Source organism: Cornus florida, unplaced genomic scaffold (assembly GCF_030987335.1).
Source record: "Cornus florida cultivar Cherokee Brave unplaced genomic scaffold, ASM3098733v1 CherokeeBrave_3.0.0_Hap2_Chr04, whole genome shotgun sequence".
Lineage (NCBI taxonomy): Eukaryota > Viridiplantae > Streptophyta > Magnoliopsida > Cornales > Cornaceae > Cornus > Cornus florida.
In genome coordinates, this window is record NW_026775574.1 from 100,523,514 (window position 1) to 100,539,131 (window position 15,618).

At 37.7% G+C, this 15,618-nt stretch overlaps 1 protein-coding gene across 6 annotated transcripts; it reads left to right on the plus strand.

The window, feature by feature from the left end:
* Positions 1 to 1,074: 1,074 nt before the first annotated feature.
* Positions 1,075 to 14,284, plus strand: LOC132304216 (uncharacterized). 6 transcript variants are annotated; one of them, XR_009481544.1, is made up of 10 exons: positions 1,075 to 1,367; positions 1,480 to 1,623; positions 9,539 to 9,597; positions 9,729 to 10,004; positions 10,564 to 10,624; positions 11,351 to 11,475; positions 11,770 to 11,832; positions 12,040 to 12,164; positions 12,766 to 12,822; positions 13,728 to 14,284. XR_009481544.1 is itself a non-coding variant. In XM_059801791.1 (10 exons), the coding sequence occupies exons 2-9, from the start codon at positions 1,533 to 1,535 to the stop codon at positions 12,819 to 12,821; spliced, it is 936 nt and encodes a 311-aa protein (XP_059657774.1). In that variant the 5' UTR covers positions 1,078 to 1,367; positions 1,468 to 1,532; the 3' UTR covers position 12,822; positions 13,728 to 14,284. The 6 variants fall into 6 exon arrangements, 5 of the variants coding, with proteins under 5 accessions (XP_059657774.1, XP_059657775.1, XP_059657772.1 ...); XM_059801791.1 differs by having other exon boundaries at positions 1,078 to 1,367; positions 1,468 to 1,623; positions 12,686 to 12,822; XM_059801792.1 differs by having other exon boundaries at positions 1,078 to 1,357; positions 12,686 to 12,822.
* Positions 14,285 to 15,618: the final 1,334 nt, after the last annotated feature.

Genomic DNA, 15,618 nt, shown 5'->3' on the forward strand with positions numbered 1-15,618 from the left:
ATATATATATATATTATAGTTAAAGTTGCCAAAAAAAAAAAAAAAAACTACTCTTGAACTATGTTAGATTTTTCAAATAACCCCCTTAAAAGTATATTTTGTACATAATACTTCCTAAACTATCATATTTTGTTACCAAATGCACCCAACGCCTAAATTATATTTCATTAAATCACTATAATGCTATTTCTTATTAAATTACACTTAATAATCTAATAATCTATTTTTCTTATTGAAATAAATTATTAAAAAATTCATACTAACTTGATGACATATTTTTCATTAAATTTGCATAAATTTATCTTTAATTTTTGAAATTAATTGTTTAAAGCCAGACTCTTAAGAATAACTGGGAGCAATCTAACCACTGCTCAAGGAAGGAGTCCGCAAGATGAGGTGAATATAAACTTAGTCATTATTTTGCTTAAGTGATTACTTTAATACTGAATTTGACGCTCGGTCTCAACTCTCAAATCACATCCAACAGTACGGTTACATATCATTTTTCTTTTAAAAATACAAAATTGTATCATCCTCACAAAAAGATGTTTAGTCGTAAATTCACCTAATAAATAAAAAATCGATTATCAAATTTGACGGTTTCAAAGAGCAAACGTATATAGTCTTATCGCACACGAAATGGTTGTACGTTCCTTCTTGAAACTTTAACCTTCAAGCCACATTGGGGCGCATATGTCAGCCTCAAAATCTATTCATGTACTCCTTCCTTTCAAAAATATATTTATCTTTTAGGGAATCTAACTTTTTGATGTATAATTTTTTTTATTATATTGATAACGAATGAATTATCAAATTTGTTCATAGTGAATTTTTTATAAGTTCAATGTTATAACGTAAAATTGGTAATTATTACAAAAAATAATAATAATAATAAATTGGTAATGCTAAAAAATAAAAATAGTGACCTTTCAAAAAAATATATATATTTTGGGACAATTTATCCAAAAAAAAAAAAAAACAAAAAAAAAAAAAATTGGGACAACAAACAATAGAAATATGGACATTTACTTTGGGAGAGAATAATATTCTTCTCCTTGCACCCTTTTTGGATAAAACAAACCGAACCGGGAGGCAAAGGCCTTGCACTTGCCACTAGTGGCTCTCAATCAGCTGCGGGTTTAGTGGTCTTCTAAAACTGCCCTTTGATGATTAACTTGGCAAATTTTGAGTGGTCAAGACCCGAGGGAAATATGAAATTAATTGATGATTGTATCCATTTCTGGGAAATCCCCCTTTTTTTTTTTTTTTTTGACCTTTTCCATTAGACATCTCTGCTCCAGCTCTCTTCTCATCTTTGTGGACAAAAAGCTCTAATTTCAGAACTCACCCATCAGAGGTTATCACAGGTTTTGGCTCCTCTGAGTTTCATTCTTATTCATCTACTCTTGTTATCTTAAAGATTAATTTTTTATTAGTTCTTTAATTTATTTTGACTACTGCATTAAGTGTTTCTAGCAGATACCCAAGTCGTTAAATTTGGAATAGAAGAGGGTTTCGACCCATTGCTATTGATGGGTTTGCTTGCTATGAACTGTTGCTGGAGGACCAAAACAATCTATGTATCTGCAGCCTTATTTCCCAGTAGAAATTCTACTTTCACATGTGAGTTCCCTTACTTTTCTTCCAACTTCTTTTCAAATTCTTGTCTTTCATAAATTTCATAAAACAATTACAACTTTTCCAATATTTTTTACTCTGTGCTCTATCTAAAGTCGTATAGGTTTTAAATAAAAAAAAATCTAAAGTCATATCATTGGTCAAACCACATGTTAGTGTAAATCTAATTAAAGATTCGGACATTGATAATATAATGATAACACTTCAAAACTGAAAGATTATAAAAGGATGGAGAGATAGATAATGATATAGCTAATAGAATTGGAGTGGGTTGAACCAAATGGAGACAAGCTTATGCGATGAAAGAATAACACATAGGCTAAAAGGGAAAATTCTATTGGACTGTTATTACACCGACTATGTTGTATTGAGTGGAGTGTTGAACCCTAAAAAATAAACAAGAACAATGTCTTCATGTAGCAGAAATGAGGATGTTAAAATGGATGAATGGAGTTACTAGAAGAGACAGGGTCGCTAATGAAATTGTTAGAGGAAAATTAGGGGTGGCACCCATGTGAGATATTTAGTTTTTATGTTGGCGAATTTCGGTGTCAAAACTTGTTGATTGAGTTGTAATTTTTGGTTTATCTTCAGCCCCGGTCTTTGGAGCTGAATGACGGGTGCCTCGATACTGTGGAATTGGATGAAATGTCACTTAGAACACATATGTGATGAGTGAGCACACTTGGTTTTTTGAGTTTGGTGGTTAGGACTTAGGGAAAATATGTTTTTAATTGAAAATTTCAAATCCTGAGGAGTCCGACTAGTCGCACTTTTGGTGACCACTCCAACAAGTCTCGGTTGGAACCTTCAGAAAAAGTTTTGTCCGGTCACACTTGTCCTGATTGTTGCGGGATTTTGTGTTTTTGGTAAGATTTTGTTTCCTTATAGAACCAAACTTCTTGAGACGTCCTACAATGTTTTTAAAACATGTTTCTAACTATTTTGAGGACCTTGTAGGGTATTTAAGCCTCTCTAATCTCCAACCCTAGTAATATTTGAAGGAACTTTACACCCTTGTTGGAGCTTTCAGAAAGATTTTTGAGAGAAAAATATATTTTTAATGAAGGCACCGTGGTGCTCTCCACGTGCAGCAAGCGCGTGGGTGGGGGGGGAACCTCACCCATACACGTGGTTGAACTTGGTGCTCAGGCCAATGCCGTTTTATGTGGAATACAGCTGTATCTAAGTTTAATTCAAATGCTTCTTCAAACTTCCGTGCATACGCATGGGCTAGGAAGGCTCCGAAGCCTGCTCGTGTTGTTGGGCTTGTTCTTGGGTCGGCGAATAGGGCTTTGGTGGTTAGTGATGTGTCTCCATCTTCTGGTGGGCTGTGTGAGGGGCCTATGGTCTGTGGGCCGGTTTCCCAACCTTTTAATGATGTTTCAGTTTGTGGGATTTCTGGGCGAAAAGTGGGCCGGATTTAGACCCTTCTTGCTTTGGGCCTGGATTGAGTAATAGGTTTGGGCCTCTGTCTTTGCCTTTCTCAGTGGACGAAAGTTCTTCTCTTCCCTCTGGCTCTTTCAATGCGTTTTGCAGAGATGATCGGCGAGGGAAGCCTATGCAACGTCATTGTCTATCTAAGAAGAAAGTCCTCCTTCCTGCACTGCGTAAAAGGTGGACACGAAAAGATAAGCAGAAATGGGTGTTGCCTTTGCAGCCGGGTCCTGAGCCGGGTAAGTCCACTGTCATTTCTGGGTCTTCTTCTTTCCATTCATTCTCTTCTTCCTCTTCTTCTTCTGTTGGGGGGCTGAAGAGGGCGTCGGGGCTGGAGAAGGGTGGAATGGTCATTGTTTCAAATTCTTTGGCTCCGGTTGGTGAAGGTGACTCGGTGATTGAGTCAGATGTGGGGCCTGGCGATGGGTCTGTGAATAGGCTGGGTCTCGCTCGGCTTTTTAAGCTTAATGGTGAGGGTGTTACGATTTGTGTGGGACGGGATGTGAGGGTGAAGATTGATGATGCTTTTGCCATTGTTTTGTTGAAGGAAATTCGGGATCTTTTGGCTTCGAAAGTTGTTCAGTGTGAGGAGGAACCTAAAACACAGACGACTAATTGTTCCCTTTCCTCTTCTGCTTTTGATGATTGGGAGAGAGCTGTTTGCTCTGCACTTGATGGGGATTTGGGGTTGGTTCGGTGGGAGAATCTTGGGCAGGCAATGGACTTGGCTGTTCTTTTAGCTGTTGTTCGTCCGGAGGGGAATTGGATGAGAAGTCCTTTTGATGCTGAAGGAGTGAATGTTTTGGAGGAGGAGTGGGTAAGGGAGAAGGGGATAGATGTGGGCTCTTTGTTGGGAGTGTCTTTCGAGGGGAGGGAGGAGGAGGCGATGAGATTGTTCCATGAAGTTCTTAATTCTCATGTCAGGGAGAGGGTGGAAGGTAGGGGAAGAAGGCAGGATGGGGTGGGAGAGATGTTGTTGCAGAGTCCCAATGATTTTATCACTTATGAAAGGAGGAAAGGGGTCCAAGGAGAGAAATAGTGGAAGGAGGGGAGGGTTTGCTAATTCAGGTATTTCTCTATGAAGTTACAAATTCTTTCATGGAATGTCCGGGGTCTCAATGAATTGGTTAAGAGAAAAGTGGTGAAGTCGGTTATTTCTTAAAGGGGGAGGTCATGTGGTGTGTTTGCAAGAAACCAAGCTCGTTTCGATGTCGGATAGGATTGTGCGTTATCTTTGGGGTGGGAGATTTGTGGAATGGATTGCTTTGGATGCTATTGGCTCTTCGGGTGGCATCCTGATCATGTGGGATAACAGATGGGTGTCTAAGGTGGATTCTTATGTTAGGAGTTTCTCTGTTTCATGTGTTCTTTCTTTGGTGGAGGATGGTGTTCCTTGGGTTTTTTCTGGTGTTTATGGGCCTACAGAGGACAGTGTGCATCATTTGCTTTGGGAGGAGTTGGGGGAGGTTCGATGATGTTGGATGTTTCCTTGGTGTGTTGGAGGGGATTTTGATGTTGTTTGTTCTCCTTTTGAGAGGTCGACGGGAGGTAGGTGGACTTCAGATATGGAGTCCTTCTCGGAGTTTATTGATGAGTTTAGGTTGATTGATCTGCCTTTGGATGGAGGGCTTTTTACTTGGTCTAGCGGCCGTTCTCCCCCTACTCTTTCGCGACTTGACAGGTTCCTTGTGTCCAGGGAGTGGGAGGAGATGTTTTCTGATGTAATGCAGGTTATTTGGCTCGTCCTATCTCTGATCATGTTCCGTTGATGTTGGATTGTGGTGGGTTGTGGAGTAGGCGTTCTCCTTTTAGATTTGAAAATATGTGGCTTCGAGCTGAAGGTTTTCTGGAAAAGGTCCGACTCTGGTGGGAGGGATTTGGGGTGGTTGACACCCCAAGTCATTCGCTTGCAGGAAAATTGGTCTCTTGAAGGAAAGTATCAAGATTTGGAACAAAGAGGTATTCGGGAATCTTGTGTGGAGGAAAAATCGGGTCCTTGCTAAGATTGATGATATTGACAGGATGGAGGGTCAAGGGGATTTGGTGGACTCCTTGAAGGCTAGGAGGGTGGATTGTAAGGCAGAGTTTGTTGAGATTGCGATCATGGAGGAGATCTCGTGGAGGCAAAAGTCTAGAGCTTTGTAGCTTAAGGAGGGGGATAGTAACACGAATTTTTTTAATCGATTGGCTAATGCCCATAAAAGGGGCAACCATATTGGGAGGATTCGGGTGGAGGGGGAGCTTTTTTGTAAGGAGGAGGAGGTCTGCAAAGGCATTTCAGAGTTTTATGTGAAGTTGTTCACTGAGTCTGTTGGTTGGAGACCTTTACTTAAGGGCTTCAGTTTGCCTCTATTTCTGGTGAGGAGGGCTCGGGTTTGGAGGAGCCTTTTTCTGAAGAGGAAGTTTTGATTGCTTTGAAGAACTGTAATATGGATAAAGCCCCAAGGCCAGATGGTTTTACCATGAGATTCCTTCTGGAGTGCTGGGAGGTGGTTAGAGGGGAAGTGATGGGTACTTTTCATGCTTTCCATGTTCAGGGCTCTTTTGAGAAGAGCTTGAATGCCACTTTCATTGTTCTCATTCCGAAGGGAGGGGAAGGGGATATTAGGGATTTTCGCCCTATTAGTTTAGTGGGGTGTCTCTACAAGTTGATTGCCAAAATCCTTGCTTCAAGGTTAAGAAAAGTCCTGGATGGCGTCAGTCTAACTCTCAGAATGCTTTTGTGGGAGCCGTCAGATTTTGGACTCAGTTCTTATTGCTAGTGAGTGTGTGGATTTCCGTTTGTGTAGTGAGGTCCCGAGAGTTCTGTGTAAGCTTGACTTGGAGAAGACGTACGACCACGTGAGTTGGAGCTTCCTTATTTACCTGGTGGAGAGGATAGGGTTTGGTGATCGGTGGATGAGATGGATTTTTTTTTGTATTTCCAGTGCTCGCTTTTCGATTCTTGTGAATGGAGCTCCTACGGGTTTTTTTTTTTTCTGTAACTCGAGGGGCTTGAGACAGGGGGATCCGCTCTCCCCTTTCTTGTTCCTATTTGTGATGGAGGCCCTTAGCACATTGTTGAGTTGGGGTTTTTGAGAGGTTTCCGGGTGGTCAGGGATGCTGCTCCCCAGTTGGAGGTTTCCCATTTGATGTTTGCGGATGACACTTTAGTTCTTTGTGACGCGAATGTGGCCCAGCTTAGATATCTGAGGTGTGTTCTGATCTGGTTCCAAGTTGTCTCTGGTCTTAAGGTGAATGTTGGAAATAGTGTTTTGGTGCCGGTGGGAGAGGTCCCTGAGATTGAGTCATTTGTTGATATTCTTGGTTGTCGTACTAGTCCTTTCCCATCTCTTACTTAAGACCCCCTCTGGGGGCTCCTTTGAGATGTGTGGGGGTTTGGGACCCTGTGGTGGATAGGTTTGAGAGGAGGCTGGCAGGTTGAAAGAAGCAATATCTCTCCAAGGGAGGTCGGGTCACTCTGATGAAGAACACCTTTTCTAGCCTTTCCACTTATTTTATCTCTCTGTTTCAGATTCCCTCTTCAGTTGCGGTGAGGATTGAGAGATTGCAGTGAAATTTTCTTTAGGGGGGAAGAGGTGAAGAGTTCAAGTTTCATTTGGTTCGTTGGAATCTGGTTTGCAGTCCGATTCGGTATGGAGGTTTGGGTTTTAGAAAACTGGTGCCTTTCAATAAGGCTCTCCTTGGGAAATGGTTATGGAGGTTTGGTGTAGAGAGGCATTGGCTTTGGAGGAGGGTCGTTGCGAGTCGTTTTGGAGAGGCTAGAGGAGGGTGGTGTTCTCTGGAGGTGCATGGCCCTCGAGGTGTGGGGGTATGGAAAGTCATTCGAAAGGGATGGGATGACTTTGCCAAACACGTTCGTTTTCGAATCAGGGATGGTAGGAGGTCAGTGTTTTGGAGGATGTTTGGTGTGGGGATTCTCCTCTCGTTCTCACTTTTTCTCAACTTTTCAGGATTGCTACAGATAGGCAGGCCTTGGTGGTTAACTGTTATCATCTTGATAGCAGGAGACTGGTTTGGGATGTTCGATTCAAGCGATTTTTTCTGGATTAGGAGATTAAGGAGGCCATTCGCTTTTTGGAATTGTTGTATCGCCAGAGGATTGTGGTTGGGGATTCAGATAGTTGGGCAGCTTGGGCTTGGGTAGCCAACTCTCAGTGGCGTTTCGAGGTTAGGTCCTTTTTCAGATGTTGCATAGATGATCCTGGAGTTTGCTTTCCTTGGAAGGCTGTTTTGCGCTCTAAGGCTCCTCTCAAGGTGGGCTTCTTTGCTTGGACCTCTGTTCTGGGAAGGATCTTAACCCAGGATAACTTGAGGAGGAAGAATCAGGTGGTGGTCAATCGTTGCTATATGTGCCTTCGGGATGAGGAAATTGTGGATCGTCTTCTCCTCCATTGCACCATGGCCAGAGACTGCTGCGATTTGATGTTTGGCTTGTTTGGGTTTCATTGGGTTATGCCTGGATCCATTGGAGGATTGATTGAGTCTTAGAGAGGTTGCCTTGTGGGGGCTCACATTCAGGATGCTTGGCGGGCTACGCCTCTTTGTGTGTGGTGGTGTATTTGGCTCGAGAGGAATAGGAGATATTTTGAGGGGAAGGAAATGTCGATTTCTACTCTCAAACTCTCTATTCTTTCCACTCTTTTTTGTTGGGTTTCACGGAGAGATCATAGTTCTATAGAGGAAATTGTAGATTTTTTGGCCTCTTTGAAGGCTTAGAGGTCCTTTGTGGCCTTTTGTTTTTCTCTTGGGATTCGCTCCCCTTTTGAGCGCTTTTATAAAATTTTACTTATAAAAAAAAAAGAAAAAAAAAAAGCACACACATACACGTGAGTGTTTTAGGGTGATGCTCTTCATTTTTCAGAGACAACATCAGTTACAACATCTGTTTACTCATTTCGATCAGAGTAGCAGATTTCTTCCTTATATCTTTATACTTTTGAAAGGAAGGGGGTCACTACGAATGGGATAGATTGTTCGTGAAGTGATCGAGAAAATTAGAGAGAGTAGATTTAGATGGTTTGGACACATACATCGGACACCTAGTGATGCGCCAATCAAGTGAAAATTAGTTATCATAGAAGATAAGAGACAGAGAGGACAACCACATATAACATGGGATGAAGATATTAAAAATAACTTTAAAAAGTTAAATATAGTAGGCGAAATGGCATGTAGTAGAAAAGATAGAGACTAGAGAATTCATGTGGCTAACCCCGTTCATATGGGAGCAAGGTAATGATGATGATGATGATGATAATGACAACAACTTTCCTTAACATTATCTTCAATGGGTACCGATTCTCTGTTCTAACTGATGCATTTAATGGTTTTCTTTTTACATGTCCAAACCATCTTAATCAAATTTCTCTTATTTTATATAAAATTGGTGTTACTCCAACCATCACAGGATTGTGGATATTTCTAATTCTATCATGTCTTGTCTTGCCACACATTCATCTTAATATTTGCATTTCCATCACTCTTACTTTGTGCTTGTGTTGTCTTAGCTGCCCAACATTATGTTCAATAAAGAATTGCTGGGTCTAATAATTGTTTTATAGAACTTTCCTTTATATCTTTAGAGAGAGACGCTGATCTCACAATATTTCAGACGCACTCAAGACAATGTTTCAATGGGCGAGTGCTCCTATTTCAGACTAACTAGTGAAAATGTTCACCTTTTGATATCTCTTGATCTTTAATCTGCATCCCTATTTGTATTTTTAGATTTACTAAAGATACATTTCATATGTTGATTTATTCATACTTAACTTAAATCCTTTTAAATCTAGAGTTCCCTCTCAAGCCTTTAATTTAACACTTACTCCTTCTCTAGTTTCATTAATTAAAACAATCTCATCAGCAAATAACATATACCATTGAATCTCATCCTGGATACATCTCGTCAGTTCATCTATAATTAAAGTAAAAACGTATGGGTTTAATGCTAACACTTCAAATAAGCTTACAAGATTTGGAGATTCACTTGTTTCCTTCCAATCAGTCTAATTCATCGTACATATCCTTTATCATGTCAATATCCTTTATCTATACGACTCTTTTCTTTCTTAAAACTCTCTATATTAGATATTAAGGTACTCTATTATAAGCTTTCTCTAGGTACTCTTTCTAATGCTTAATAGATAATATGGCTATTATGAATATTGGCATAAATTGGTGCATTTTCTCAGTTGGGTGTATGTAGCAATTTGCTGCACTTCTTTCCATTGATGGCTCATGATAACCTTGCATTACATTATTGGTAATTCCGTTGTTGCTTATTTCCTGGATTGGGTCTTCTGCTGAACAAAAGTTACATTGTACCCGTTTTCCACGCTTAGAAAACCTATTGCTTATTGATTTTGATTTTATGTTTTTATCTTTTTTGCAATGTTTAAGTAATTGTTTGTTATAGTCTGCTATGTGTTTTGACTGTACAAAAGTCATCTCATTTGATTAGGTAGGAAGTTTAGTGGCCCATATGATTCTCCAAAGTTCGTAGTCACTAAGTTATGCAGTGTGAGTTTTAAATTTCATTGTCTTCCCACCAAACAAAATCAACTTCTCGTATTATATCTTGTTGCTTCTAGGACTAACTCTCTCTCTCTCTCTCTCTCTCTCTTCCTTTTCTTTCATTCTTCTTTATGTAGGGATTTGGAGCTAAAGTAAGGGCTTTTGCAAGTAGGAATTCAGTTAAGAAATTGAAAAGACGAAGTGAAGCACGAAAAAATGCAAATCCACCGCCTAATAGACTGGAAGGTGGGTCTCCCTCTGGAGATGATTATGCTCAGGACGACAATAAGATGTCCTCTGTTGAGAATTTGGATGGGCAGAGTTCAATAACCATCCCATCCAGGAGTGCTGTGCTTCAGGCATGCACTGTCACTTCTGGATTGATAACTGCTTTAGGTGTTACCATCCGACAGGTATGCATTATTTTCTGTATTTTGCAAAGAGTTGGTTCTATTGGAAAATGAATGTCCACCTTTTCATGTTTAAGCCTTTGTCCTTCTGATTTTTGATTGTCTGTGCAAATCATGTCCTCCCTTTATTTTCATTATATGTATGTTGTTATGTTAAGCCTATGCAATTATGATCCAAGCTTGCTGTTACTTAACTTGAGTCAATTGTTGTCACCCTAATTTAAAATAAATTACATTATAAAACAACAAATCATCCCTCTTTCTCATATTCTTACATATCAAATACATAATGTACTTATTACTTATTTTTATTTTTTTTATTTTTTGTTTCTTTTGTCACGGGAAAGGAGAGGGGGTAGGTGCTTCTCTGCAGTCGCAAGAAAGTGAAGCATGAATGAAATGTTTTCCTTGAAGGCCCAGTTCTAGTTTCTAGTTCTGACTTATCACCCTGTTATGTTATTATTTCTTGTATGCAATAAGAGCAAAACCAAGAATTCCTGTATAAAATTTTGCTGCTGATAATATTCATTTTAATTGTTTATGTCCTGATTGATACTTGCAGGTTTCTCACACTGCATCAATGGAAGGATTACCAATCCTTGACTGCTCAAAGGAAGTATCATGTATATTATATAACTCCAGTTCTCGTATTCTTTTACACAAATTGGTTGTTTTAATACTTGTTGACTTTGGATTAGAGAAACATATACTCCTTTATTTTATGCAAATAACATAACTAATGAATTAGAGGATCAAGTATTAGGGTATTTTTATCATTTACATTAAGGAAGAAGGTGTATTTATCAAAAAAATGAGTGCGAATAAAATTATATACAAATTATTTCTCTGTATATCATATATACACACTAAATCGGCACATCTATCTTATGTAGTATTATTCATTTGTTTTAAAGTTGTACCTACTTAATTGGATGGTTCATTTTCATTGGATTTTGAGAAGAATACAATCAAGTTGCTAGCTGTCTCATCATTCACATCACTGCAAAGCATTGATGATGAGTACCCTCTAGCTGTTTTCTGCTAGCCACTTAAGTTACACAAGCCAAGAAGAGAGCTCTTTGCCCTAGTTATGCCATTGCTCATTCGTACTCCACGGTCTATGCAGTTGTTGATCTCTATTGCGTGTGATAAAGCCATTTTGTCTGACTTCCTATCTTGTCATCCATGTGTGCTATCTACAATATGAAAAAATGGCCTTAGGTATAGCATAATAGAAAATAAGTGTGTAAATTGGCTACTTAATTTTCCTTTATTCTTCTCATTATGTTGATGAAATCCGTCTCATTTCTCTAAAGAGACCATTTGTGTCTGTTTGTGTGTGCATACAGTTAGTTTTGAGATGTGGCATCTTCAGTTGATTACAGGATTAGTTATACTGATATCATCATGCCGGTACTTACTATTGAAGACATGGCCAGATTTCTCAGAGTCTAGTGAGGCTGCTAATCAACAGGTAGCTCTACTCGACTTTATGCCCAAACCTAAAAGGGAAAAAAGGGAAAGATGGAAAGAACTCGTACAAGTTTGTTGTTTACGATTTAGTGTCTTTTCTATGATAAAAGTTATTAAATTCATAAGATGGTTGTTTTGGTGAACATTACAGAATATTTAGGTTCATTCAGTCAGGACGATACTTACATCTGCTTGTTTGCTTACCATCCATATGGCTGCAAGTCTCTGTTGTTCCCTGGTTTCTTTACTTATCTTCTGTGCTGTTCTCATTTTTATTTATTTTTCTGTGATTCAGATCCTTACTCCATTACAACCTCTGGATTATATGGTTGTAGCATTTCTGCCTGGAGTTAGTGAAGTAAGCATAAATTTGTTTATTTTCCTTTTCTTATGTTGTCCTAGCTTCTTTTGCTTCCCCCACCCCGCTTATTTTTGTTTCTTTTCTTTTCTGACTGGTGGCTTTGGGTCTTAACTCTCAAGTTCCAGGTCAAGGTTTTGACTGGTAGAGAGAAGAACGAAAAAAATAATAATATTACATTCTGACATGGATGTGATGGTTGATTAGGAACTCCTTTTTCGTGGTGCATTATTACCACTTTTTGGACTCGATTGGAAAGGTGCCTTGGTAGTTGCTGCTCTTTTTGGTGTTTTGCATCTGGGAAATGGCCGAAAAACTTCCTTTGCGATCTGGTACTCTTCTTCATTGACTTAATAGAGAAACTTTTACTAAATGCAGGAAATTTTTAATTCAAATATTAAGGCATTGAGGAGCTTCTATGTCATGCCATAATATTGTTTGAAATCCATTTGTTTCCAAATGCACTTCCGTGTGGTCCCGCTTTCAGATGTAGTCTTCTCAGCGCAACCCCAGAAGAATTCATGTAAAGTAGCCAGTCATGGAAGTCAATAATATTTTGGTTAACTTTGTTTCAGAACATGTAGATGTATGAATGCTTAAAAAGTGCATTGCACAGGGTATGTCCCACCTATGTGGGGTGTGGGGAGTAGGTGATTTAAGATAACCTACCTTCTGCATTAGTAGAAAGATGCTGTCTGCATCAGCCTGAACTTGTACCATTTGCACCAAACAACCACCCCTATGTAAAAGTATTTTAGAATTTATTTAATAACCCTTAGAACATCTAATATTAATATTTTAATCTCTCTTTTTTATTTTTTGGTTAACAATTAATTGATGAATCTATTTTCAGGGCAACATTTGTTGGATTTGCTTATGCTTATGCGACAATTGTATCCTCAAGCATCATTGTTCCTATGGTTTCTCATGCAGCAAATAATCTTGTTGGAGGGGTTGTATGGAGCTACACATCAAAATCATCAAAATAGAGTATGTAATCCTAGACTAATGCGGTATAGACACGTATTTTGTCAATCACTAATACGATTATGAATTGGTAAACATATATACAAGAATTTTGATCCCTTATTTTCATTAGCATTGCAAGTTAGATGAAGCTAAATCCTGCACTAACTCCAACTGAATTTCCTGAGCATACCAACCTTAAAATATGGATTGTTTGTCAAGCATCTCAACATATTCTAATATGTCCATTCTAACTGTTGAGAAAATATTGCGTTGGCACTTAAAGGATTCGGGGTGGGGTTTACTAGACAGAGACTACCCCTTCATTGAATCATTTCTGAACTACGTCAATTTTTTTTTTACTTCATGAAACAAAGCTGCCAGAGGAATGAAATTATCGCTCTCTATCAAGATGAAGTCATTGGCATTAATCTCTACGCTAGTGTTTGTGGTCTCTCTGGCCTTAAGCAAGGTAGATTCTGCCGATGATCCCCTTCCATTAATCATAAATCCTCGAGTCCATGAAACAGCTGATGGTTCGTTTTTCCTTTAGTTCATTGCAATTCCAAATAGAGAGTGCATGCAATCAGAATTCATCAATGCCCTTTCCTACAAAACCATGCTCCTCAGCTACAACCTAAGCAAACTCATAGGTGCATTCGATAGCTGTTTTGATCAGACGATTTTTATTCTCTAGTTTGACCTGTTGTAGCCAACCCCATCCACACGAGATAAAGGCAAGGATGATAATGCTGATAAAGAAATTTTTTTGACCAGCTCTTAGAATGAAAAATTACATCGAATAGGGATCGATCTCCACGTTACCATTTTGTAGTTACTGTTAGTTTATACTTTATAGTGATGTTATTGTTTTCTTGATTCTTGATGAACTTGTGGATTGACAACTGTATATTTATTTGAATGAGCAGCATGCACCAGCAAATGCAAGATGTCTTGCTGTTACTGCAACATACATAAAATTCCACGAGTCCACGATTGAGGAATGCGGTGAAAATTGATGGAATTTGTGCTTGGTGCTCACTGCAGATTCATGAATGGAGCCAATATATATATATATATATATATATTCATTATCTAGATGATGATGTTGAAATCAATATTATCTTGAATGTGCGTAGTGCAGAGATGTAATGCAATCCTCGGCTGGAGATGACCCAACCCAAACCAATACTAACCCACTTAAGTTCACATTTGAACCAATGTGACCACAAGCCTGACCAAAGCTCTCGAGTTTTCTGTGACTTTTGTAATATTGGAGTCCCAGATTTACTGTTTTATATAAGTTGACAACTTTTATATTGTTTTTCAAGGCTTTGTTATGTGTATTTGTTTCTGAATTTTGTTTCCAATGCTAATGTTCTGCTTTTCATTATGGTACTAGCAGAATTGATATGAATACATATGTATTTTTTAGATATTATTTGGATAAATATTGTGAAATAAATCTTATGAGTTTTGTTAAGTATTTTATGGGACTAAAGTCTTTTGAGTCTCGTGAGACTTGATAATTACGCCTCTGACCAAAGTAGACTACTAATCATGGCTTCATTAGTATAATAGTATTCCTAAAAATCATGAACAAAATAGTAAATCATTGGCTATGAATTTGGGAAATGTGATATATATTCTAGGCAGGAAAATCACACTATTATGCGATTTAAACCCCGGACCTTTTTATTTTGGAGTTACATGAATGGAGATTTAAACCGTGGACCTTTTATTTTGGAGTTGAACGAGTAATTTTAATTAATGTTAATCTTAGTGGGTTAAAAGTTCATGATCTTTATTGCAAAGTATAGTTACAAATTTACAATAATACACCTGGACCTTGCATATCAGGACACTGATGATAATACATGTTTTTCCCGGTATTTTCTTTTAAATTTTGTCCCGACGGATACTTGAATCTTCAACTTTATATATATATTTTTAAATAAACAACTACAAGGATTATGAAACTCTAATGCTATGTTTGGATTTGGAGCTTTGGAATTGGTAAAAAAAAAACTTATAAAATTGAATCAAAATTTTCTTCAATTTCAATTCCAAGTCCATGCTGTCACACACAACTTAAATGTTCTTCCTATAATTGAATCTTATTGCTAAGCAACTAAAAAGTTTTGCTGCTCAGGAAACTTATTATTTGAAGTTAAAAAAATATTAGTGGACGTTCAATTTTCAAAATAATTTTTTAATATATAAAGTTGAAAAACATAAATAGTTTGAGATTTGAGAAGAACTCATTTACAAGACAATTTTCACCTCAAAAAAGACGTAATCTTCATTTTTGTAGTGTAGTTGGCTAGAAAGTTTTTTACCATTTAAAATTTCTTAAAAGTTGCTTATAAGGTTAAACCAAACCAAATATAGAAAAGGAAAAAAAGAAAAATAAACCAAACATATTTTTGAAAAAGTTTTCAAAACATAAAGAAAACATAGAAAATTTTTATCCTTTAAGCAAGGTGTCATGAGGTGCAACTCATGACAATTGTTATGAGCTTTCCTTTTAAGTTAACATGTTTTGAGTATGAAAAACTCCGTAAAGCAAGGATTATATGGAAAAAAAACATATCAAAATGTTCTAAAATAAAATTATTTTGGTTACTCAAATGTGATAGTTCAATTTATATATATATATGAGAATATAAAATTTGTGATTTTGAGGGTATAATTCTCATATTTAAAAAAAATTACGTGTAATTAAAAAAATAGGTAATTTATAGAATTATAACAATCTACACCTCTCTCTCTCTCTCTCTAGACACTCACTTTTTCAAAAGACATTTATTTCGAAAAGTA